General features: G+C 37.5%; 4 protein-coding genes across 4 annotated transcripts; 3 read left to right on the forward strand and 1 right to left on the reverse strand.

The window, feature by feature from the left end:
• On the forward strand, nucleotides 1-6,809 carry LOC135653274 (aldehyde dehydrogenase family 3 member H1-like). The gene is made up of 10 exons (XM_065175067.1): nucleotides 1-300; nucleotides 2,145-2,213; nucleotides 2,300-2,396; nucleotides 4,605-4,811; nucleotides 5,055-5,170; nucleotides 5,315-5,419; nucleotides 5,499-5,671; nucleotides 5,752-5,842; nucleotides 6,012-6,161; nucleotides 6,340-6,809. Exons 1-10 carry the CDS (start codon nucleotides 67-69, stop codon nucleotides 6,577-6,579), a joined length of 1,482 nt encoding a protein of 493 aa, XP_065031139.1. The 5' UTR covers nucleotides 1-66; the 3' UTR covers nucleotides 6,580-6,809.
• Nucleotides 6,810-7,492: 683 nt separating this feature from the next.
• Nucleotides 7,493-13,887, forward strand: LOC135653273 (probable methyltransferase PMT26). The gene is made up of 9 exons (XM_065175066.1): nucleotides 7,493-7,631; nucleotides 8,211-9,491; nucleotides 9,562-9,711; nucleotides 10,405-10,675; nucleotides 10,755-10,865; nucleotides 11,554-11,728; nucleotides 11,826-12,098; nucleotides 13,128-13,322; nucleotides 13,527-13,887. The coding sequence occupies exons 2-9, from the start codon at nucleotides 8,244-8,246 to the stop codon at nucleotides 13,753-13,755; spliced, it is 2,652 nt and encodes an 883-aa protein (XP_065031138.1). The 5' UTR covers nucleotides 7,493-7,631; nucleotides 8,211-8,243; the 3' UTR covers nucleotides 13,756-13,887.
• A 2,991-nt stretch (nucleotides 13,888-16,878) lies between these two features.
• LOC135652969 (gibberellin 20 oxidase 2-like) lies at nucleotides 16,879-19,580 on the forward strand. The gene is made up of 4 exons (XM_065174367.1): nucleotides 16,879-17,411; nucleotides 17,500-17,821; nucleotides 18,491-18,822; nucleotides 19,538-19,580. Exons 1-4 carry the CDS (start codon nucleotides 16,879-16,881, stop codon nucleotides 19,578-19,580), a joined length of 1,230 nt encoding a protein of 409 aa, XP_065030439.1.
• Nucleotides 19,581-20,300: 720 nt separating this feature from the next.
• LOC135652970 (GATA transcription factor 9-like) lies at nucleotides 20,301-21,059 on the reverse strand. The gene has a single exon (XM_065174368.1). The coding sequence runs from the start codon at nucleotides 21,057-21,059 to the stop codon at nucleotides 20,301-20,303; it is 759 nt and encodes a 252-aa protein (XP_065030440.1).
• Nucleotides 21,060-25,034: the final 3,975 nt, after the last annotated feature.

Genomic DNA, 25,034 nt, shown 5'->3' on the forward strand with positions numbered 1-25,034 from the left:
GTCTATATAAATACTAAAACCGCCTGCTGCGGATCGTGGAGTTGGAGCTTTTGGGGATTGGGAGCGATGGAGAACCCAGCGGAGGAGGAGGCGGTGGGGGTAGGCTTCGACGGCGCGAGGGCGGCCGTGTTGGTGGCAGGACTGAGGCGGGGCTTCGCGTCCGGGAGGACGCGGAGCTACGAGTGGAGGGCGGCGCAGCTGAAGGGAATCGTGAGGATGATCGATGACAAGGAGGCGGAGATCATGGCCGCGCTCCACGACGACCTCGCCAAGCCCCATATGGAGTCTTACCTTCACGAGGTCCTCGAATCCTAATCCTTCTACATTCAATTTTGATGCTTTCTTGTCTGTATCTTTCTTGTTCAGTTGAATTCATCCAAAAGGACATGGTTGTGCTGCTACAAGTCCCGTTCATGTTACTGAGAATTGATAGTTACTGATATGTGGACCGGAATATGGCATGCAAATGGCAATAATTGTTGAATTTATGATCCATGTGCCAGTACGATCTCATAATGGGAGCTTTTATTTTGCATTTGAAATAGTTGGTGTGATTAGGAATTAAGTGGATTAGTCTTTTGATGCCCCGGGTCATGGACTTTGAAGTTTTTGGTTACATATTATAATTAAAAACCACTTATTTATAATTGTAATCTTTATCGAAGAAGGAAATAGTGCCATGTCTTTTTCTTATGGACGAAATGGATTATACTCGATCAAAGACCATGGATAGGGTCATTCATATATTGATGAACTAGAAGCAATAGGGAGCCTGATGAACTAATTTTAGCATAGCACATGACAATAATGCAAAAATTCATCTTTTAATATAAAAAACAATATGGAGCTAGCCATTCTTAATGATAGACTCGCTTAAGAACATAAGGTAGAATAAAACATACCAATAATAGTACCCGGTTTCTATTCTTGTAGCATTGTCAAGCTATATCGAATACTTCATACCTTTAGGTTCTGTGGGAAGTACCAATGGATAAAACTTTGTCAGCATTAATGGGCTAGGGATAATTAAGAAATTACATTAAGAGTGTGACTTATGACTGGTTGCTGTAAGTCAAGCACCGAATTTTAGTCATTGAACAAACACTTAGTAAAAAGCCTCCAAAATTTTCTTTTTTTGTAGTTTTGGACTTCTACTTGTGTGGACATATGATTTTTGTCTAGTTATGATGTATATTCGCCTAATTTATTGGTGCACAGTCCTCAGAAGTTTGCAGTTATACAACTGGACGATATTGAATTAGCTTTCATCTAAACATAGTTGTATGGATTTTGTGGCAAATTAAAGGTTCTATTATATTTAAGGACCATAAGAAAAGATAACATTGATGCATGGATTGTAGAAGTTCATGTAAAGCTTACACATTAATATATATAATAAGGAAGTCAAGCTTGGAAAGACAAGAGACTGTGCTCTTCTAAGAGTGATCCAGACATTTTTTGCAGTGTTAGTGCCTCAGTTTTTCTCAAGATACCAGAGCTCATTTGTCTCAGAAGACCCAACTAAAAAGATATGAAGTAAAAGTATTAAACAATGAGAACAAAAGAATGTGATGCAAAATTCGGAAGATGGAGAAGACAGCCGTTATCAATTACGTCCTGTCTAGAATTTTCAATAGTTTTTGGTACAGTGGTGGTCAAGTAACTGTTGGTCAATGAACTTTGGTGTCTTGGTCAAAAATATACAACTGACCTGGTCAACGTGTGGCTCAAATGTCTATTAATATCTTTGAATATGTTGACTAGGCCAAAACCCCTAGTAAAGCTATCAGTAAATCCAATAAATATGATTAATGAAGTTATTAAACTCAACGAATCCTGAACTGTCTGACAAGCTTGATGGTAGTTATATGTCTAACCGCATGTGTCACAACTACTTCAATAGAAATACTGTTGTTTCCAAGTGTTGGATTCTCCTTGAAATATGCAATCTTATTCTTCTCGCTCACCACAATTACTTATATCATGGAATTATCCGGAAACATAGGCATATATAAAACTTCATGTTGTTTCTAAAGTTCAATAGGTTTTGTATGGGTAATTTTGATGCTCTTCCATGTTGCAATTCTGCTAATAAGTATTCTGAGAAAGACTGTGATGTATATGATCAATGACTCATGGTGCAGATTTCACTGGCAAAAGCAGCATGTACATTTGCCCTAAAAGAAATGAAACGCTGGATGAAACCCGAAAAGGTGTCTTTTATATCATTCTTGCTGAAAATTAAACATAACTATCTGGAAATTTCTAAAATCAACCTTCTAATTACCAAGTTCTTCAGGTGCCAACTTCTATCACAACTTTTCCATCATCAGCGGAAATTGTCTCAGAGCCCGTAGGTGTTGTGCTGGTCATTTCAGCTTGGAACTATCCATTTTGTAAGCGGAGACTCTGTGTTTTGTGTGTTTTTAGGATTGAGGATGGCTTGTTAAATGTAGTAGGATGAAAGCACTCCTTTGCTCTTCCTATTACTTTATCACTCAAAGTTCTATGCAAATATGTCTAGCTTTGGCATATATAGCTGTATTTTTGTGACTCCCAAATGACTTTAATGTTATAGAATACTGTTATATTATTGCTTTGATTGGAAAATTTATTAGCCTTTACTAGCTTATACTACTACTTTATACGTTTTATGGTGATTGAGATCCACAATCTAAATCTTTGATTCTTTATTTTGTCATTGCTTGAATTTTAATTTCAGTTGATATCTTTTTGGGATGAATAGATTTGTTTCAATGTGAATGTAGTGCAAATTTTTTTCAAAGTTTTTTTTGCTAAGTTACATAACAGGAATCTAATGAAAATGAGCATATAGCAATTAACAACAGTATGGAACTTTTTGGTGATGATGCATTTTGATGATAAGATGAACTTGTAACTTAGTTACCTAGGTCATGCACTTTAATTAATAAATCTTATATAGTATGCTTCAAGAATAAATGTCAATGGATGTTTGTAACATCTTGTCAAATGCCACAGTAGCATAAAATATAATCACTCAAAATAAATTTTACTCAGATCATCTCTTATGCTCTCATTAATCTTGATAGTTGTGCCAAATGGTCGAGGATAATGTACCATTTGGTGTACAAATAATTCCATTAATAAATGCAGAATTGGGAACTATGGCATCTATAAAAGATAATACATGAGAATATTTATCTAATAATAAAATTTGTCTGTGCATTCTCCTCTAAATATATGTAACAAGATCTCTGCACCTAGACTCACACTAAGGAGGGCAAAGGAAAAAGGAAAACATGGTTTGTATTAAGTGGTATGAAATCATTGCAAGTGCATTGTTTGGTTTGTATTAAATTAGTGAATCTGCTATTTGTGCATAAAACCAAGTATATATGTCATTGAGGTTATATTTTTTTCTTTTTCCTCAGGCTTATCAACACAGTTTAAACAGTTAGATCTCTTAATGTGGTTCTGCTTTTATATTTCACATTTTCTACCCTCTAGATTGGTTTCAGACTTACAGTATTGTTGGATTTGGAGTTTTTGCTATCTTATTTTGCTCAGATCCACCAACATAGTTTGGGCTGCTAGATCTATTACTAGTTGTGGTTCCTTCTTTCTGCTATATTTCACTTTATGTTACCTCCAGATTGGTTTCAGTTAAGTTTGATTTGGAGTTTTCCTAAATAAATTTGAATCTCCAGTTTACCAAGTCATCTTGGGTAAAGGCAGCTTTTAGTGAATGAATTTGAAGTGAAGTTTATTAGGCTCTTGTAAGAGGTAGTTACATCATTCCCAGCTTGTTCATCACAGTTGTCTGCTTGTGATGATTATACTGATTTTTTTCTGTAAACATGTTTCCAGGGGTTTGCTTTTACATAGAAATGCTTGCTCACCAACGATGATATTGATTATTGGTTGCCAAGATAATCTTTATATCTGGAAATTATATCATATACTCCTGAAGCTAATATCTCCATCTATTTTCTAAGTTGTGGAGTGTTTTTGTGACTTTAGTGTATCCAGAAAAGTCCAAGCTCCTTTGATAGACCTATACAGATTTAACATTTTCTTGACTTGTTTGTCCATTTTCCTAAAGAGATTCTTACATGGCCCTTGCATTCTGCTGCCTGCATTAATCATCTTTAGGTGCTACACGGAAAGATTATCCAATGCAGGCTGGTTATAATATGTCTGTTTAAGTTTAACCCTATTTTTAGCTTTAGCTGAATGAGTAAAGTTTGCTCTATTATCTAGTATTGTCACTCAGAGATATGTCATCCCAATTTATTTAATGGCATGCTTTGGGTTATTTTAAATCACCAAACTGGGGAATTGTTTGTTTACTCCTGTTTTGATTGCTAGCTTGGCACTGGATAAATGAAGTGACTGCACTTAGAAGGTTTATTAGTGTCAGTTGCACTTTGCTGAAAGCAGTTCATATTCTAGTGTTGATATGGCCTCGATCTTGTGCATTTATTTTCTGTGTCTATCAATTTTTCTGCTTTGATATTCTTTTTCCTGTGGTAATCACATTTGAGACTGTTTTTGACATTGATACAACCTTGATGCTCTCTTTCTCAGGAGCAATAACATTAAGTTTCTTCTGTCTTACCTAGTGTTGTCTATTGATCCTGTAATTGGCGCAATTGCGGCTGGCAATGCCGTTGCTCTGAAACCATCAGAAGTTGCACCTGCCACATCATCCTTGTTCGCAACAATTTTACCGAAATACACAGATAACTCTTGTGTAAAAGTAGTAGAGGGTTCAATCCCTGAGACCACAGCACTTCTGGAGCAAAAGTGGGATAAAATATTCTATACAGGTTTTGACTTGCTACACTATGCTTCTTAACTTCAAATTTTAAATTCTTCATGAATTATTAAACATTTTAACGTGAGATTCTACTTTTTAAAGCTGTTACAGCACAGTTTCACTGTTTAAATATTCTTGTGATTTTGATGATTTCTTCAGCTTAGAACATCCTTCTCTATATCTCTATGCCCTTTAAGAGTTTGAAGAGTCTGGCTTTTGCCCTTTAACTGGCAACATTCTGGAAAATCCACAGGTAATGGAAAAGTGGGCCGCATTGTGATGACTGCAGCTGCGAAACATCTGACACCAGTAGCCTTGGAACTTGGAGGAAAATGTCCTGTTCTTGTGGATTCAAATGTCAATGTTAAAGTAATGATCTCTTTACTTGCTTCCTGGGTACATTTGTTGGGTTCTATGTGTTGGCAATAATGGCATTTTAGTTATGAAACACATATCGACTTGCATTTTAGTCTTTTTTGGTGCTGATGTGTGCTTGTTGCTTGATCTTTTAAGGTTGCGACAAAGAGAATTGCTGTGGGCAAGTGGGGATGCAATAATGGACAAGCATGTGTTGCTCCAGACTATATTCTAACAACAAAATCATTTGCTCCAACACTGGTAGCAGTTTTAGTATGTAAGTTAATGAGCAGTTGTATATTGTTCATTCTAATTATTATTTCTTTGTTGACATTTACAGGTGGATGCTATGAAAAAAACTTTGGAGAAATTCTACGGGAAGGATCCATTGGAATCGCCTGATTTGTCTCGCATTGTAAATGCTAAACATTTCAGACGCTTGACAAGCCTTTTGGATGATGAGAAGGTTTCCGGCACAATTGTATATGGAGGCCAGCAGGATGAAAAGCACCTGTAAGCATCAAATATTATAAATTTCTAATCAAAATGAATTTAAAGCAGTTAAACTGCAATGCCATCCCATATCCCCGCAGGAAGATAGCCCCAACTCTCCTGTTAGATGTTCCACATGATTCATTAATAATGAAGGAGGAAATATTTGGCCCTTTACTTCCAATCATTACAGTAAGATACTCTCCATGCTATATAAATTATCTTATGCACTTTAAATTACATTCACCCTTTTGTCTGGGTATCCTAGATACTGGAGAGTATCCTAGATATGAGAAACTAGAAGCCATCATCTGCAGAGTACAGTAGTTCCTTATATACATTCTGTATTTTGTTTGCTCAGTTTAACGAGGTGGAAGATTGTTTGGATTTTATAAACTCAAAGGCAAAGCCTCTTGCAGCCTATCTCTTCACCAAGGACAAGAGATTAGAAGAGCGGTTCGTAAAAACTGTATCTGCTGGTGGAATGCTCATCAATGATACCGCCTTGCATGTGAGTTCCGTTTTCTGATACTAAGAGATAAATGCTCTATGTGTAGGCATCCCTGTAAGTTTGCTGCTAACTATGAATTCATTTACTTTTATATCAGATGAGACCATATGAGAAACAAACAACTAGGAAAATATTTGGATTATTGTGACTGAAATAATAATGTCTTCTATTTGTGCAGCTTGCAAATCCCCATCTGCCATTTGGTGGTGTAGGTGAGAGTGGAATCGGGGCTTACCATGGCAAATTCTCATTTGACTCATTTAGTCACAAGAAAGCTGTCTTATCTCGTGGATTTGGTGGGGAAGCTCCTGCTAGATACCCTCCATATACACCACAGAAGCAGAAAATTCTTAGGGGATTGATCAACGGCAGCATCATAGCTCTTCTTCTTGCTATACTTGGATGGCCAAGGGGTTAATCCTTTAGTGGGACGACGTATCAAATCAGTCATATTGCTGCATATGACTGATCACAATAATATTGCATATCAGTCATATTGCATATGATTAATCCTTTAGTGGGACGACGTATCATATCCTTTAGTGGTCCTTCGAAGATCACAATAATATTGCGTATCAGATTCTTATGAGGTCTAAAGCTTGTGACTCTGTATTCCTTCCAAAAATAAATTTACAAGGTTATTATGCATCCTTTTCTATTACAATCTGAACAAGGAGAAATGAGCTTGGTGCATTTTAATTTTCAAGAGTAGAACAGGTTTTCTTTCTCATTAGTATTTTGGTACGAAATGCTACTTGGAAGTTTCTTGATAAGCTACTATGCTGTTCTTTCATGGCTGGAATGCTATCACAGGTCTCATGAGAGACTCGTAAAAGTAACAATGATAAATTACTACATACAAAGCGCAACAATCATTCAATATATTTTGATCAAAATTATCTAATATGAAATATGTATGGATTAAAAATCATTTAATATAAAAAATGGTAGAAATATATGTGGGGGGAGATTGTAACACTTCAAACCTGCTGATAAAGAGGGCTTCTTGGATGTATAATATCATTAATTTGTAACTACGTATTCTAGATGGTTTAGACCCATCAAGTTAATGAGTCACTCATCTTATCAACTTCAATCCATGCTGCGTTTTTGAACTATAATCAAATTAAATTTTTTATCAATAAAAAAAATAAATATATAGGAAAAAGAAAGGCATGGAGCGGGTAAAGCGACGCATGCTTAGTTGAGACACGTATAAGTTGCGCCTCGCTCGCCTTTAAACCCGGGGCTCGTGTGGCCACCCTCTTCTCGCTCGACGCTCAACCTTCCTCTTCCGCTTCCCCGCCATGAAAACTTCTTCTCGATCAATAGAAAAGAAGCACCTTTTGCTCTACAGATCCGCTCCCCGTCTCTTATAATAATCTCGCATGCAATCAATTCTCATCCTCCTCTATTTCTCTTCTTCTTCCTCGTCTTCGTAGATCCAATGCGTCGTTGAGTTGAAGAAAGGTGAGCCTTTTTCCGATACGTTGATAGTTGCGTGCTACCATCATTACTTCGGATGGAATTAGGCGAGGTAGGCGTCTTCTCAGTTTTGAATGAAGGCTTCCGAGCGTGTGCAAAGGAAGTTTGATTTTTATGCCTTCTTGCAAAGGAGGATAATTGTCTAACATATTGTACTTTGTTTCCATCGCTGTTACAATCATTAACGCAGGTTTCCAGCGACAGCACGCCAAAAAAATGTTCGATTGTGGTGTTCTCCCAAAACTCTTTGGAATATTAAATTAAAATCTAAAAAAAAATTGTTTTAATTTATAAATAAGGATGATGCAATGCGATCGAAAGAGAAAGGGTGGCTACAGTAACAGATTTTAAGAGAGAGTGATTTAAAATACCTGTATTTCCCAAATTTCTCATCTATCCTCTGTCGTCATTCAATATCTGGTTTGCAATTAGGTATTAATTAGAATGTGTTTTGATTCCTATATTTCAATTTCTCGTTATTCCTTAATTTTGTTCTCTGTCGAGTGCTTTGTTGATGTTGTATGTAGATTTTTACTCTAGTTTACCTTTGATTTCGAGACGCAGATTGAGAGCATTAGTAATCGTGTGTGAAGAAGAATGGCATTTAGGAGGAGCGCCATGATGGACGCAAGGAGGTCGTCGTCGCATTGCTCGACGGTGACCCTCGTCGCGTTCATTGCTCTTTGCTTGGTTGGTGTTTGGATTATGACCTCGTCGTCCACCGTAGTCCCTATCGACATGTCCTCGCCGGAGAGCAAGTCGGACATGAAGCAACAAGTCTCCGAGACCGATCGGGGACCGCGTGAGGACAGCTCAGTGGATGTCATCGATGAAGCGGCAACAGCAGCAGCAGCAACAGGAAGAGATGCCAACGTCGACGTCAAGGATTCTACCACTGAGACGAGGTCGGAGTCACTGGATGACCAGAATGTGCAGGACAAAGCAGCCGAGAACGTGGTGGAAAAGCCCCAAGAAAGCGAAATGGATGATAACACCAGGACAACTCAGACATATAGTGGTGAAAACGGGAGTACGGAAGACAGTTCTCAAGAAGCCACAGATAGTGGGCAGGTAAAGAAAGCAGATAAGAAGACATATAGTGACGAGAACGGGATTGCGGAGGGTGGAGAAATGGTCACCGATGGCAAGGAGAGAAGCCAAGAGAAGAGCACGGAAGGGAACTCTGAAGAAACTAAATATGGTGGGCAGGAAAAAAAAGCAGACCAGAAGTTTGATGAAATGACAGATGATGGACAAAGTGAAAGCTCACAGCAGAATTCGGATGAAACTGGGAAAACAGAGGGTGGAGAAATGATCAGAGAAGGCCAAGACAAGAGCACAGAAGAGAATTACCAGCAAATTACAGAGAAAGCAGACAGTAAGTTCGGTGAGAAGTTCTCAGAGCAGAATTCAGATGAGACTAAAGGAGATGACAACAATGGAAAGGAGGCTGCAGAAAGACCCAATGAGATCACAGCAGGGAGCAAAGCGAAGGACTTGATTTCTCCTGAGGTGTTTCCTGATGGAGCTCAGTCGGAGCTGCTAAACGAAACCAGTACCCAGAATGGCGCATGGTCTACACAAGCTACCGAGTCGAAGAAGGAGAAAGCAGTGCAAGCTGCATCAAAGGAACATGGTACTAGGAATAATTGGAAACTCTGCAATGTGTCTGCCGGAACTGACTACATCCCTTGCCTCGACAACGAGGAAGCAATCAAGAAGCTTAGAAGCACTAAGCACTATGAACATCGAGAGAGGCATTGTCCTGATGAAGCTCCTGCCTGTCTCCTTCCTCTGCCAGAAGGATACAAACGGCCCATTGAGTGGCCAAATAGCAGGAACAAGGTGTCTCATTTAGTGGAATTTTGCCTCATTATTTAGACAAAGAGAAATGCTCATTTTCATTGTTGTGCAGATATGGTACCACAATGTACCTCATTCCCAGCTTGCAGCCGTAAAGGGCCATCAAAATTGGGTGAAAGTGTCTGGAGAATTCCTCACTTTTCCTGGTGGAGGCACTCAGTTCATACATGGAGCACTGCACTACATTGATTTCATCCAGGAGGTTCACTTGCTATTACTCTCTTATTCTTGCTTATTGGGCTACCCAACAACTAGTAAATTGTTTTTGTGCACCAATTTCCTTCATACACAGTGTTTTCATGAAAATTGATGCTCCTTTCATGCCCATGTATTAGCTTATAGTTGCTACAAAGAAATGCTTGCAACAAAGCCTTTTTCCTGGAGACATTCTCAAGTTCCTTTTAGGTCCCGCATTGTGTGTCTAAACTGGAAGAAGGATCTGAAACATTGTTTGCTAGTTTTTATGTTGATTCTTGTTTCCAACTTTACCATTGTTCAACTAAATTTTTTATCAAAATCTTCCTTTTTATTGGAGAAGCCATTATAACTTTATGTCATACTTAATGCATTGCATAAGTGTTGAAAATGACCCGATATATTAGCAAGATTTAATATCCCCTTGTACATGCAAGCTAAATAAGGCTTGATGCATGATATTGTAAATGACATTACTCAAATACTGATCAAACATCGGATGCAATAGAGAGGGACAGATCCAAGTTTTGAACTTACAACCTCCTTTGATACTATGATAACGATTATGTTAAGGTGCCTTCAAATCTCAATTAAGTTGTTAGGAAAACCCAACATATTTAGAAGCTTTAAAATTATAAATTACATCTATTTGTTGAACATTATTATCATAATTGTGATTATCCTTTTGCATTTGTAATAGTCTATGCCTGATATAGCCTGGGGAAAGAAAAGTCGTGTTGTATTGGATGTTGGCTGTGGGGTCGCTAGTTTTGGAGGATTTCTATTCGATAGAGATGTACTTACCATGTCGTTTGCTCCTAAAGATGAGCATGAAGCTCAAGTGCAGTTTGCTCTTGAAAGAGGAATTCCAGCTCTATCAGCTGTCATGGGCACTAAAAGACTTCCTTTCCCTGGAATGGTTTTTGATGTCATCCATTGTGCCCGTTGTAGGGTCCCTTGGCATATAGAAGGTAATTCCAAATCAAGACTTAGATTTATGTTTCAAAGATTATTTTTGGTGCCATAATGGATGTAACATGTATTGTGCAGGTGGTATGCTTTTATTGGAGTTGAATCGAATGTTGCGTCCTGGTGGTTATTTCGTATGGTCTGCTACACCAGTTTATCAACAAATTCCAGAGGATGTTGAGATTTGGGAAGGTAATTTTTTTTAATTGACTTACTCAAAATTTTTAAGTACTAAAAAATCGTGTAATAAAAGATCAGGTTTATTTTTACAATTTTATATCATGACCTTAGCTGATGATATTTTATCTCATATGAGACTCTAGTAAGGGAGTAACAATCTCCCTTCTTACTAGTGGGTTAACCTTGTGATATGCCTCATGTCTCATCCATACAAATCTCTTTACTATTTGGACCTTTACTATGCCAATACTAGATTGACACTAATAATTTTTGTTATGACTTAATGAGATAGGATAACCAATGCTAGATTGACTCTGATATCGTTTACTATAAAGTATAATCCGACTTGATGAAAAAATAATTTATTAATTTAATATACCTAACACCAAATAACCCAAAAACATTAGGCCAAGTTAATGATACTCTATACCTGTCAAACCCTTATAATTCAATTCAGTTCAATTCTTCATCTACCCTTGATGTGACACTAAGCTGAAAAGTTATATTTTATCATTCTCCAATCTCTACAAAATTAGAATATTCACTAAAAGGAGGAGAATTCAAATGAATCCATTAAATCTTTGCTATTGATTAGAAGACTACTAATGAAAGTTTGTTCCTTGAGGATGTTGGTGTCATGCTTTTTCTGATTAGAAAGTAGCTATCGGATCACTGAACTCTAATGTGAAACTATTGCCAGCCATGACAGCATTGACACAATCCATGTGCTGGGATATGGTGAATAAGACGAAGGATCGAATCAATGAAGTCGGCATGGCAATATACAGAAAGCCTTCAGACAATGAATGCTATGCCAAAAGAACCGAAGACAGCCCTCCACTCTGCCAAGGTTCTGATGATCCAAATGCAGCCTGGTTAAGTTCTTCTTAAGAGATTATGCATCTGTCTTAGTTTCAATTCAGTATGCATTTTAATGTGCCTTTAATGAATCAATGTTCTGCACTTCTCCAGGAACATCCCTTTGCAAGCATGCATGCACAAACTGCCCGTAGATCCTAATGTCCGGGGCTCGCAGTGGCCACAGCAGTGGCCACTGAGACTGGATAATGTCCCATATTGGCTGAATAGTTCACAGGTTGGAGTCTATGGAAGGCCTGCACCAGAGGACTTCAAAGCAGACACTGAGCTTTGGAAGCATATTGTAAGCAAATCGTATATGAAGGGATTGGGAATCAACTGGTCTGCGGTGAGAAACGTGATGGATATGAGAGCCGTATATGGAGGGTATGTGAAAACATGCATTTCTATTTTCTCTCTTTTACTGCAATTTTTTCGTATATATTATACTCAGGTCAAACGTCAATCCCGTTGAGCCTTGAGTCAGTGGTCCATTAAGCGGTCAGACAATAGGTTTAATATAAGATAATTTTTTAAAAAACATACTTTTATATTATATAAAAATAATAATAACAAAAATATAGTCATAAAATGCCTCTTTGTTGTATAATCAAAACATGGAATTTGTGGCTGACAACAAAAATAGGTTAGCTCATATGATGTGTTGTCATAAAAGAAGAATTATAAAGAATAATTGTGAAAGAAAACAAAGACAGTGATAACAATAAAAGGAAGAGAGGTTATGAGAAAGATAAATAAATGACGAAAGCGAGAGAAAAACAGAGGTAGATAACAAAAGAGTAAATGATGATTTTAATGCGAAAAAACAAAAAGGATAAAGTTGAGAAAAATCATAGAGGAGATTATCAGAGAAAGGAGTTAGATAATAAGCCCTTTGAGAAAACATCTATTTTTTTTATTTTCCAATCAGTATCCTCAAAAACATAAATGCTATATTATCATATTTAAGGATACTATGGTCACTTGACTGTCAAGGATCCGATTCCTGATTTTTCTGATTGGACCAGTTGGTCCAGTCTGGTTTTAATAACTATGGTTTTTGTCAACCCAACAAACTATATGTATACATATTTATTGCCTTAGGCATGCCAATAGAATTCATAATATGAGAAGCATGTCATGGCTGTTTCAGTGAAACTGTTGTAGTAAATATATATAGCAACATTCTTTCAGCATTTACTTATTTGTTCATGCCCTAGTCTTCATGTAGTTTTCTAGCTGTTGTCTTATACTTCCAAATGAACATAAGAACCCTGTAAATAAAATCTGTGACAAAAGATGTTATGAAACTATGAATAGCTTATTTTCCTTATTAGTACTTGCAGGATTGCCATCTTCAGCTAATTGTCAACATATCATGAAACAAATGATGTTTCTTATCACTGCTTGTTTCAGTTTTGCTGCAGCTTTGCAAGAAGCGAACGCATGGATCATGAATATTGTTTCCATTGATTCACCAGATACTCTTCCTTTAATTTATGAGCGTGGACTGTTTGGAATGTATCATGACTGGTGTGAATCTTTCAGCACCTATCCTAGATCATATGATCTACTTCATGCAGATCATCTTTTCTCCAAAATAAAGAAGAGGTCAGAGCTGACATTTTATATGTGTATTCATCAGTCTCATGTTAAAAATTTTAGCTATGTATTTGCTTATTTGAGCTTCGTTACCAATTCTGAACTCATGGTGACGAACACAAAGACAAATAACTTCAACCTGGAGAAGGTACATCTGTGTTCTTTTATCTCCTAACCAATTTGTTTTTCTTGGGGGGGACTGTTTCTTTGCAGATGTAAGTTACGGGCAGTGATTGCTGAAGTGGATAGGATACTGAGACCAGAAGGCAAGCTTATTGTAAGGGATAATTCAGAGACAATAGAAGAGGTTGAGAGCATGGCAAAATCATTGAAGTGGGAAGTCAGAATGACTTACTCAAAGGAAAATGAAGGACTGTTGTTTGTCCAAAAGACAATGTGGAGGCCAAAAGAAGTCGAGGCAAGTTTGCCATCGTTATCTTAGAACAAATGAGTCTTGGAGAGCTGTCAGTTTCTTTTTATCTTTTTTTTTTTTTTTCCTCATTCCTATTACTGTGTACCATATAAGTTCTATTATTTTCCAACGTTTTTGTTTAATGCTGACAATACAAGTATAGGAAGTGTTTTGTGATTATGAGTTGAATGTAGAATCATATTCTTTTAACCAATAATTCCATGTTTGAGAATCCTTGAGATGTGATGTTAATATTGGCAGATCAAGTTCTTTTTGCATCATTTTGGTCTTCATCTGGTGTTTATGGCATCTCCGGTAACCTGTTTTAAATTAAATGTGTAGTTGGCTGCTCTCGCAGAAGTCAAGAGTGACCAGCAACTAATGTTAAATGAAAGGATTATGGTAGTTAATTACCCACACAGAGAGAGAGAGAGAGAGAGATACAGCTTGAAAATCCCTCCCTCCATTCCTAACCATGGAACTCAAATAAGTAATTATCTGGATAAATAAGTGTTTTTGGATTCTTGAAATCAAATTGCTTGGAGGAAGAATTCAAGTTTGGAAGTCTTTCAAATTATGATATTATTATTATTATTATTATGTAAATACAACATGTGTTTTCATATTATGACAAACAAGGACACAATGAGAACACCTTAAATGCTCTTACTGTTTCTCTCAATGGAGTGTTCGCTAATTTATAGGTTTGTGTTTTACTATCAATTCTTTGGATTTGGGTTGGGGGGAAATGTGTTAAATCTCTAATCACATGAAACGCTCTGTTTGCAAATGTTTTAGACCTTTCCCGAGTGTTTCAGAAATAATGGCCTTTGTTTTATAAAGACTCCAAACCATGTCTAGAATATGAAGGAACTATGTCTTTTCCATTATGTAGCAGCTAAAATATTCCAAGCCTTCAAAACTTGATGCATTAAATATCATTGACTTATGATGAGATCAACTGAAGGTAAATCCTGTTAGAAAACTAATATAAAGGCTTTGGCGACATTATAAACATTAGCTTGAACTAAATATTAGTGTCAAATTTAATCTATAATCCAATGTATCGAAATTAAAAGTACTGACTAGCTTAGTCGATAAAAAAATTTGATAGGTTATCACAAGAGCTTGTATTCTATTTTTGCGCTACTTTATCTTTTGTTAAAAAAAAAAAAAATTTCTAACATATTGAAACCTAACCTAAACCCTTTTTCTAAAGTTCTTGGATATTGGTAAGGAGTTATCATCTTGATCTTAACATTTCTTATAAAACTATATTGAGATGTGCACCACAAGACCCTTTCAATGCTCAAATTAGTTTGAACCTAAAATAAGAATCGGAGTGTCAAGAAGATTAGTATTGTCTGAGGGCTTATTTCATATCTCTATTTATAATTTAAAAGTATCTAATCATATATAGTTAGAATAATCTAGTTTAGAGAATATCTTTCGTTACGATAATTAACCTTAATTATGTGACGAACATTACGCTCATTTTATCATCTTCTATAGTGCTGTGAAAAATATTCATTATATTTGAGATATTTTTCAATGAGACGATGAAGAGTCTTGAGTAGATCCATCATTTTTTATATAATTTAAAATAAAAAAATATATTTTTTTAAAAAATATTCTTTTCAGCTTAATTTATTTTTCCCATATATTAGTTAGCCTTCATCAATTTGGCCATTAGTCATCCCATATACTGGAAAGCCCAAAACACCATAAAAAAAATAGTTGTATTAGATGAATTGACGACCTCTTTCCTTCATCCTACTCATCTCATCTTTTCTTAATTTTTAGCTTACAAAAACAATCTCCTCTTCACTTCTTTCAGAGAACATCGACAACGTCCAACTCCAAAGGAACTCCTCACTCTCGAAACTGACGAAGCTTTTCGGTAAATCATTCTATACAATGCAACCTAAAGCTTCAATAGAATGGTTGAGACTTGAGTATGTTTTCCCCTTTACACTTTTTAAGTCAGTAATAGATACATAGAGATCAGGAATTCTAGATTACTACTTTAGACACCAATCAGATGACACACAACTTGCTGGATAAAATGGTTCTTCCATGCTGGGAGAAATCATCTCTGAACTCATACTCACAGTCTCTCTTCCAAATGAGTGTGTTTTAGATCATAACTCGGAAGAATACAGGAATTAGAAGAAAGTAGACAAGTAACAGAGAGAAAAACCACAAGAACACAGACGACAAGGTGCAAGAAACATCAAACCAGGGGTTTGATGAGATGCATCCGTGTGGGATTTGGTGAGCAGATCATGATGTTGGAGGATCAACTAAAATGCTCCTAAAGCTGCTTCACTTGAGAGACACTCCCAGTGCAGGATCAAGTTCATGCACGAGTCCATGTGAGAGAGAGTTACAAGTAAAGACAAGCTCAGGAAAATGGCCACTGTGCTGCACCAAATCCAATTCAATTTGCATTGGAAAAGACACCTCCAAGTATCGTCAGCTTGTGATCAGTACTCAGCACAAACTTAGGTGGAGGTCCACCAAAATTGCATGTTGGTATGCCTGCCTAAGCCAATGTTTTTTAGTGCTATATGTTTGGAGCCATTGCCAAGACAAGTGATCAAACCTCTCGTCCACAATGTGTCAGAGGGGATGCGACTCTTTGAAGAGCTTTACTTCTGCCATGGTGGAGTTTATTTAGTTTGAGAAAGTCACATGCTCGGCAATTCCAAAGCTATTTGTTCTCTTATGGCTACACGTCTGGGAACCAAGTAAAACTTTGCAGTGGATGCTCATGCAGAGCAGCTCTTGTGGTGGTGGAGAGGAGGGCACTGATGAGGAACCGAGTTCCACGTAGACAAGGAAAGGAAAGAGAAGAAGAGTTGAAAGGAAGACGATAGATGACAACTACGGGCGTCAGTCGTCCCAGGCTTTGGCTCAGCTTCACCAGAGATTCCCACGCACACACCCTCCTCGACAATACCAAAGGCCTTAACCTTCACCTCTCCCTTCCAACTTAGCTTACGCTTAGCGTCGCCACATTTATCCAAACACCAAGTGTTGTACGTCCCCTTTCTTTCTTCCTCCATCACCTCCTCCTCTCTTGTCGCCTTCTATGTGCTGCCATTACAAATAGCTCCAACTTGCACTCCGTTCTCATCCTTCTTCTCTTCCATGGACTCCTCTCCTGCTACTTTGGACCTCGACAAGGGCCAAAGCCACTGCGGTAACAGTGTCGTCGTCTTCGACCCCTCTGTCCTACAGAATCAATCCAAGATACCCGAAGCATTCATCTGGCCTCGCTGCGAGAGGCCGCACCAACCGGAAGAGCTCGAGGTGCCGGTGGTGGACCTTAAGGGATTCCTCGAGGGCGACGCGGCCTCGACCAGCCGCACGGCCGCGGCCATCCGCGGCGCCTGCGCCAGCCACGGGTTCTTCCAGGTGATGAACCACAAGGTCGACGCGGCGGCGTTGCACGACGCCCTCCGCGTCGCCGATGAGTTCTTCGAGCTCCCCCTGAGCACCAAACTGAGGGCCCGGCGGCGGCCCGGGAGCACGTGGGGCTACGTCGGAGCCCACGCGGATCGCTTCGCCTCCATGCTGCCGTGGAAGGAGACGCTATCGTTCGCCTACGACTACAACGGGAACAGGGATGGCGTGGTGGACTACATCACGTCCAAGCTTGGGGAAGAATTCCAACCGATGGGGTACCACGCACGCAATCTCACTGCACTTCTCATCGTCAGCTCTGAGAGCTGGATGACGACCTGCGATCGTGTCGAAACATGCATGCAGGAGGGTGCACCGAAGGTACTGCGCGGCCATGAAGGATCTGTCGCTGTCGATAATGGAGCTGCTGGGGATCAGCCTGGGGATGGGAAGGGACTACTACAGGAACTTCTTCGAGGACGGGAGCTCCATCATGAGGTGCAACAACTACCCGCCGTGCCAGGAGCCGGAGCTGACGCTGGGGACGGGCCCGCACAGCGATCCCACCGCCCTCACCATTCTGCATCAGGACCAAGTGGCCGGGCTGCAGGTGTTCGCGGAAGGGAAATGGCGGTCCGTGAGCCCCATCGCCGGTGCCCTGGTCATTAACATAGGCGACACCTTCATGGTACGTGAATACCTTGTTAAGCACAGAGAAAAGCATGTCCAGTAGTACTACTCCACCATGTTCATATCATAATTTTACCATATACACATTTGTGCTGGCCTTGATACCACCAATAATTTCTTTTTCTACATCAAATGCCACAATACATGAAAGTGTTAGGAATAATCTCAAGTTGCAAAGAGATTGATAAGCAGTTTACTACTCAGTGTATGAGCTTAAGCACTTCTCCTGTACTGCTGTCTGACCTCCATGAATGATTGGTCCTGATCTAGTTTCACTGGACTCAAATTATCAAAGATGATGTTAGAGCCTATTCACCGATGATAAGAATTAAGATGATGTGTCTCTAATGACTCAAGAATTTAGAGATGTACTGACATTGATCAGGACCAGCTGAGGGGTGTATATGAGACAAGTGAAGCTGATAAGTAATGCTCGTTTTAAGCTTGAAAAGAAGAAGAAGAGTTTTTTTTTTCATGAAATCAATGGATTTCATTGGATTTGATGAAATCTTAAATAGATTATGTTTGTTAAATGATACTAATATTTTTTAGAGGTATTCTTCCCCATGCCAAAGAAGATCTTAATGCTATTCCTTAAGTCGTCATGCACGTAGTTGTGGTCGTCACCTGCACATGCAACCTGCTGCGCGCTTTAAAATTGGTGCAGGCTTTGACAAACGGGAGGTACAAGAGCTGCCTCCACCGGGCGGTGGTGAACAGGGACAGAAGGCGGCGGTCGTTGGCCTTCTTCGTGTGTCCGCAGGCTGACAAGGTGGTGCGGCCGGCGAAGGAGTTGCTGGTCGGTCGCGACGGCGGCGGCGGCAGCGGCGGCGTGCCGAGGAAGTACCCGGACTTTACATGGGCGGAGCTGCTGGAGTTCACACAGAGCCACTACAGGACCGACGCCTCGACACTGCAAAACTTCACCCACCGGTTTCTCACCTACTCAATTCATCTCTATCTCTCCTCCAACAATAATAGCAACAATAAGGCCATAAAGTCTCACTTAAATCGCCTATCGTCGAGATATATAAAAATTCATATTTTTATTAGTTAAGATTATTTAAACATTTATTTTTAGTTTTAATCATTCTTTATCTTTTTTTTTTCATGTACCCTTAATATTAATCATCTCACCCTTTTTAGCTATATATATATATATATATATATATATATATATATATATATATATATATATATCTTTAAATTATGGTAATTCATTTTATCCTATCTCTACTTCAAGTAATTTAAATTTGGATTATAACATAGCTTAAACTAACATGTTATTTGATCATCCTTCTTTTTAAAACAAAGATCGTGTGGCGAACACAATATTCAATCCTATAATATTTTTTTTATGAATTAAACCAATGAAAACCGTCTAAAATTTATTAGATGAGATTTCAAAACGTTAACTTTTGATAGATGGATTTGGTAAACTTGAAACTCGTCTCTCTTTATTCTTTGTTCTTTTAAGTTTATGCTAGTGTTTTGTACATCATCAAGCTTTGCTCATATCATAGAATGTGGAAGCTAACCCTTTTTTTGTTTGTTTGTTTTGGGATGCGAGTGGATATAGAAAAATATATCAACGAGAAAGGTTGTGAGGACTGATCGCATTGCAAGCGTATGAAGTTATATCACGCATGATAATTGCATAATCTTATTCCTACACACAATTTTCATCATTAAAATCTTTCTTACATTAATGCAGGACGGGGATGAACAAAGATGCGTCGCAGATGGAAGTGTCTTGAAGACATTCTCATAGACTCTTTTTTTTTTTTTTTTTTTTTTTCTATTGAATTCTCTTGTAATAGACCTTTTATGAATTAGATGATGTTATTAGGATATTTAGTTGAGATGATTAGATGATGATATTAGGATATTTAGTTTTTGAAAATAATGATAGAATAGAATAGAATAGACTGTCATTTTCATAAGAGGTTGAGATAAATAGGGTTATCTTTTACGTATCTTTGAAAATTGATTTATTTGATCTCTTAGATAAGTTGATGTTGTACGATCAAATGGAAGTAGATAACGTTCAAGCGAGGAACTACAAGATAAAATATTCATCACCGACATGGGTGAATGCAATGTATTCATCCACGATGCAAAATTTCTCTTTTATTTTCTTTTTCAATTTTAGGAAAATATTTTTTAAATTATCAATAGGATTTATGTGGGTGTAAAAAAAAAAAAAAAATTATTAAGGGTTTTTATGAGTGTAAAAAACTTTTGTAGATTTAGAAAAGCTGCAGTAATTACTTCTTACTTTTTTCACTGTATCCCATAACATTCTCGGGGCCTAAAGTATAGTTTCATGCTTTCATTATACCAACGATATATACACCTGTGTAAACCAAGGAATCCAAATTACGATGGAAGAAGCTAAAAGACTAAAACAATAATCGTGACGAGATGGGAAGACCGAGTACTATATCATGTTACTGTTTACCCTAACAGGAGTAGCATCATCCTCTTTCTCTTCCTCGTCTTTCATTCTCTCTCCTTTGTCTAATTGTCATTATAGTGCTGTGCCTGTTGGAATAGTTGCTGCTGTCTATGGATGTAGCAGTTGTAGACGGCCGGTACTCCGGAAACAGGCGGCCGGACTTGTACCTAATGCCGCAGGCATTGCACAGTTCGCTGGATCCATTGGGACCGGATCGCCACTGCGGCGTCTCCGTCGTGCCACAATGTCTGCAGATGCGTTCGCCGTCGCCGACATTCTCATCCCTCGCTATCGGGTCATCGGCAGCGTCGAGAGATTCGCGGGTCGACGAGCGAGCCCTACGCCGCCTTCGGCCGCGGCCTCGAGCATCGCCGACGTCCGCGGGAGCTGTACCCCAAGGGTCAAGAGAGCGCGATCGCCTTTGCGCACCGTCAACACCGCCGGGAGCTGACGTCATAGGGTCGAGACGCCGCGCCCGTGGCTGATGTTGGCTTCGTGGCCTCCTCAGCGTACCTGGTACGGCGGTGTGGCAATCAGGACGGAGCACCTCGGCGGCTTCTGCGACGGAGAACTCGGTCACTTCTGGTTTCCAGGAAGCAACGATGGATTCGTCCAAGGGATCGAAGAGGAATCGTATGCTGTCGAGGGGGTCGTCGGGAACATAGAGAGGCTCGTCGGCGGGGTCGTCCATGTGGGGCTCAAGGCTTTCGTCGAGGTCTAGATTGAATAAGCGGGGGCGATAGACCATGACGAATAGGGCGGCGAGCGTAGGCACCATGGAGGTTATAGGCGAAGCAGACGGAGTTGGGACGTAAGGGAACAAGTCGTCAAAACCAACATGGAATTTATCTCTCTCTCTCTCTCTATCTATCTATCTCTTTTTTAATATAAAAATTATTATTCTTTGGGTAAACTCTTTTTTTTTTTTTTCCGGAGAGATGTCCCTCTTTCGTATTTTCGAAAAGCGTCCCTTATTTATCATAATCTAGATCCAATTTATGATGTATAAGATTTATAGGATAAATCATAGTATTTTCTAATGGACTTATAGTATTTTATATTTCCATTATCGTAAATCTATTCAAAAATATTATAATTGAGACATGCTATCTTAAAAATTAATGAAAATCAACTCATATATAAAACTATAATTTTAAATAAATATTTTATTAGTTTATAAAAAGTAATCAAATATGAAGACTTTTGTATTAGTTATAATATATTTTAAATATTTTTATAAAATATTATAAGTATATTAAAAATATTTCAATTGAGGAATTGTAAAATGGATTGACCATGAATCGGTTCACCAAATAGGATCAAAGTTATTATTTGATAAGAAATTTTTTAGTAAGTGAAACTACACAAGACTTATGTCATTCTCCATTAGTCTACATATGGAGAGTTAGAGAAGTACAAACTTCAATCTCATCTATTATGGTAAGAGAAAGAAATATAAAATTCCTTCTCTTCATTTATGAAGAGGAGGTAATCCTAAACCCTATTCTCTTTTTTTATGATAAGAGAATACAATTACAAACTTTTTTCCTCTTCTTGAAAGATATAAAAATGTATCTTAAAGCAATTTCGGGAGGAGAACGATTTTTAACTCACATTTGGGGATTTCAGATTACTAGCTTAAGCATCGAAGGGATCAAATTAAAAAAATGCTACCGTTCCTTAGTTTTCGTATAGGTGATACGTCGAGAGTACAACACTTTTGTCTCGAAACTACATCGGAGCCACCTTAGAACCCTCTCAAAATCACTATAGGGCTATATCAGAACCATCTCGGAGCATAATAGTTCCACCTTGGATCCATCTCAGAGGTATCTTGAATATTCCTATGTATTAAACTACGTCAGAATGATCAAGACGTCAATGATATTTTTTTCTAATACTATTGTATCATGTTATGAATATTTTAGAGAATATGATAAAAAGAATGCACTTTAAAAATGAGCAAATTTCTGTGCAAAAACATAAAAAAGAATTTCTCAAAAAATTTACCCTTTTTTCTTCAATAAAAATACCAGATTAATATTGGTTCGTGTGACTTTGTGTCCTACGTTTGCGTTATCATTTCATCGGAAAGTCAATAGTACAACGTACGAAAAAATATATGATGTATGAAAGATTACTTTTTGTTGCATGAACAATGATTTTAAAATCAAGAAAGTATTTTTTTGGAATGTTTGTTTTGGTAGCGTACTAATGGATATGATATATAAAATACAAATACTGTTTGATATCATTGAATAAAATAGTATAAATAATCTATATATAATTATTGAGCGATAATTTTAGCATTGGTACTTATGGACTAAATATTTATCAACAAATATTCGACCCAATCGGTGTTTAAATATTTATATCTACCTACTCTTACCAATCTAATTTAGGTTCATTTGGCTGATTTGACAAGGTATCTAATTACCCCGATTAGCTTTATGATTTCTTTAGAAGCATAAAGATTAGGATATGAAAACTAGAATAGGGTAAAGTATTGCTTTGAAGCATAAAAGAAAACTATTAATTGAATTAAATAATATATATATATATATATATATATATATATATATATATATATATATATATATATATATATATATATAGAGAGAGAGAGAGAGAGAGAGAGAGAGAGAGAGAGAGAGAATTTGCTATATCTAAATTAGCTCTATTATTCCCAGATATTATGTAGGTCGTTTCAACAACTATAAATTTTTCGAAGTAGAATTATCAAACATTCATAGAATATGATGATTAAATTGATGTATATAAGAAGAACTTGATTATTTGAATTAATATAATTTGCTACATGCGCAAATGATCAAATCCTAATGAGTTTATTCAGTTAAACATTTATTTTTTTCTTCTTTTTTTAATATAAGAGTTTGGACCTTTCATTTTTTATTTTGTGATTGATTTTCAAATTTTTAAGCATTAAGATGAATAAACCAATATTTTGTAGTTCTAACTTCTTATTTCATAATGATAAAAATAATATCCTAAGGTCTGATAGTATTTTTATAAAATTATTTTAAAATAAATAATTAATAAGTTGGTGTTATTTTATCTAATATTATTCATTATGAGATTGATGTAGAAAAATCTAAGAGTGACATCACATGCACAACGGAAAAATAAAAAATAAAATTTCTAGATTTCCTAAAAAGGTGTTCGTCTTCGTGCGAAGATTAATGCGCAAAATATGCAAAATCGAAAACTACATATATGAAAGATTATATTTTACCTAGAGAGATCGTGTATCCATGTATCCCTACAAATCTGTAGGAGATGATGAAGGAGGTTAAGCGTCATCCTCTCTAACGATGATCTACACAGGCTATGACGATGTTCCTCAATTCACTATTCAAAACTCCACACTTGCTATCTGAGAAAGAGAAGGGGAAATGAGAATAGGAGATGATAACCAGAGGTTGTTTAGTTCTCTCCTATTTATAGAGGCCCCTATCAACTTAACCCTAATACATCTTGTCATATTGGGTATTAGATCTCCATCCAACTACCCAAGTCTCTTAGATTAGTGGATCTCTATCCAATAATATCTCATTGACTCTGATTAAATCTCATCCATATGATCCAATAATTCAGGGGCTCATTGGATATCCAATGAGATAGGGGCTCCAACGGATATCTCATATCCGAACCTCTACTCATCGTAACGCCTACCATATGTATATGACCCTCTAGGCCCAACATCGAGTTGGCCATGAGTCATACTTATCAGAACTCCTTCTAGCTCAATGAATTATAATAGTTTACTTAACCCACCGACTATGGACGTACTAAGAAACTACGCTGCAATCCTTAGACGATACATGAGAATCTAATCCTTTGGACCTGTCTATCCTTAGTTACCGTGTATCTATAATCCCTTATCCATCTAATATCCTAGAGACCGTATACCAGACATAGTGTTGTTAGACCCAAACGGTTTCTACTCGAGTGTCGCTCTAATCATATTCTCCTAGAGAACTCTTTTTCTCTCAATTTGAATGACCATGGCTAGAGATTTGTTTGAGCAAGAACACATAAGATATTCTTCTCATGATACCGAGAGTAGATGATTGATCCTCTATCAACACTCAATAGTCCTTGTAAGGTTGGCTGCCACTCATGATAACCAGTTGTGCTAGATCTGGAACTTCCAGGCCTATAAGTTTGGTATCAAAGAGTGGAGTACTCATACAGAACATCCTTGGTGTCTCAAGTCTAAAGACCAGGTACACCATTGGGAGAACGAAATCACTATATGACAATGAGGTATCATTAACCATATAACATTCCATAAGCAGATCAATCAGTGAACTCATTCTCTAATGAGTATTTGCAATGTAACCTTAGTGTCCCCACATGAACAGCTATGAGACCAGTTGCCTCCATCATATGAACGAGTATACAACACATCAGTCTGTCTGGTTATCTCGATGTCCCTTTCAAATAACTTATGACTAGGATTATTTAGGGTCTGTGTTTAAGGGTGAATCGGTCTCATTATCATGATCTCATCATGATCCAATTCTCATTGCATGGATTCATCGACATCACAACATATATATATATATATATATATATATATATATATATATATATATATAATATAAATATAATATAATATAAAATGATAAAATGATAAAATATAATAAGAAAAAAGAATGTGTATTATGTCATACGTGCTATCACTCACGTGATTGGCTTGTAAGACATCTGTCACATCCTGATTTTTTTT

Source organism: Musa acuminata, chromosome BXJ3-11 (assembly GCF_036884655.1).
Source record: "Musa acuminata AAA Group cultivar baxijiao chromosome BXJ3-11, Cavendish_Baxijiao_AAA, whole genome shotgun sequence".
Classification (NCBI taxonomy): Eukaryota; Viridiplantae; Streptophyta; class Magnoliopsida; order Zingiberales; family Musaceae; genus Musa; species Musa acuminata.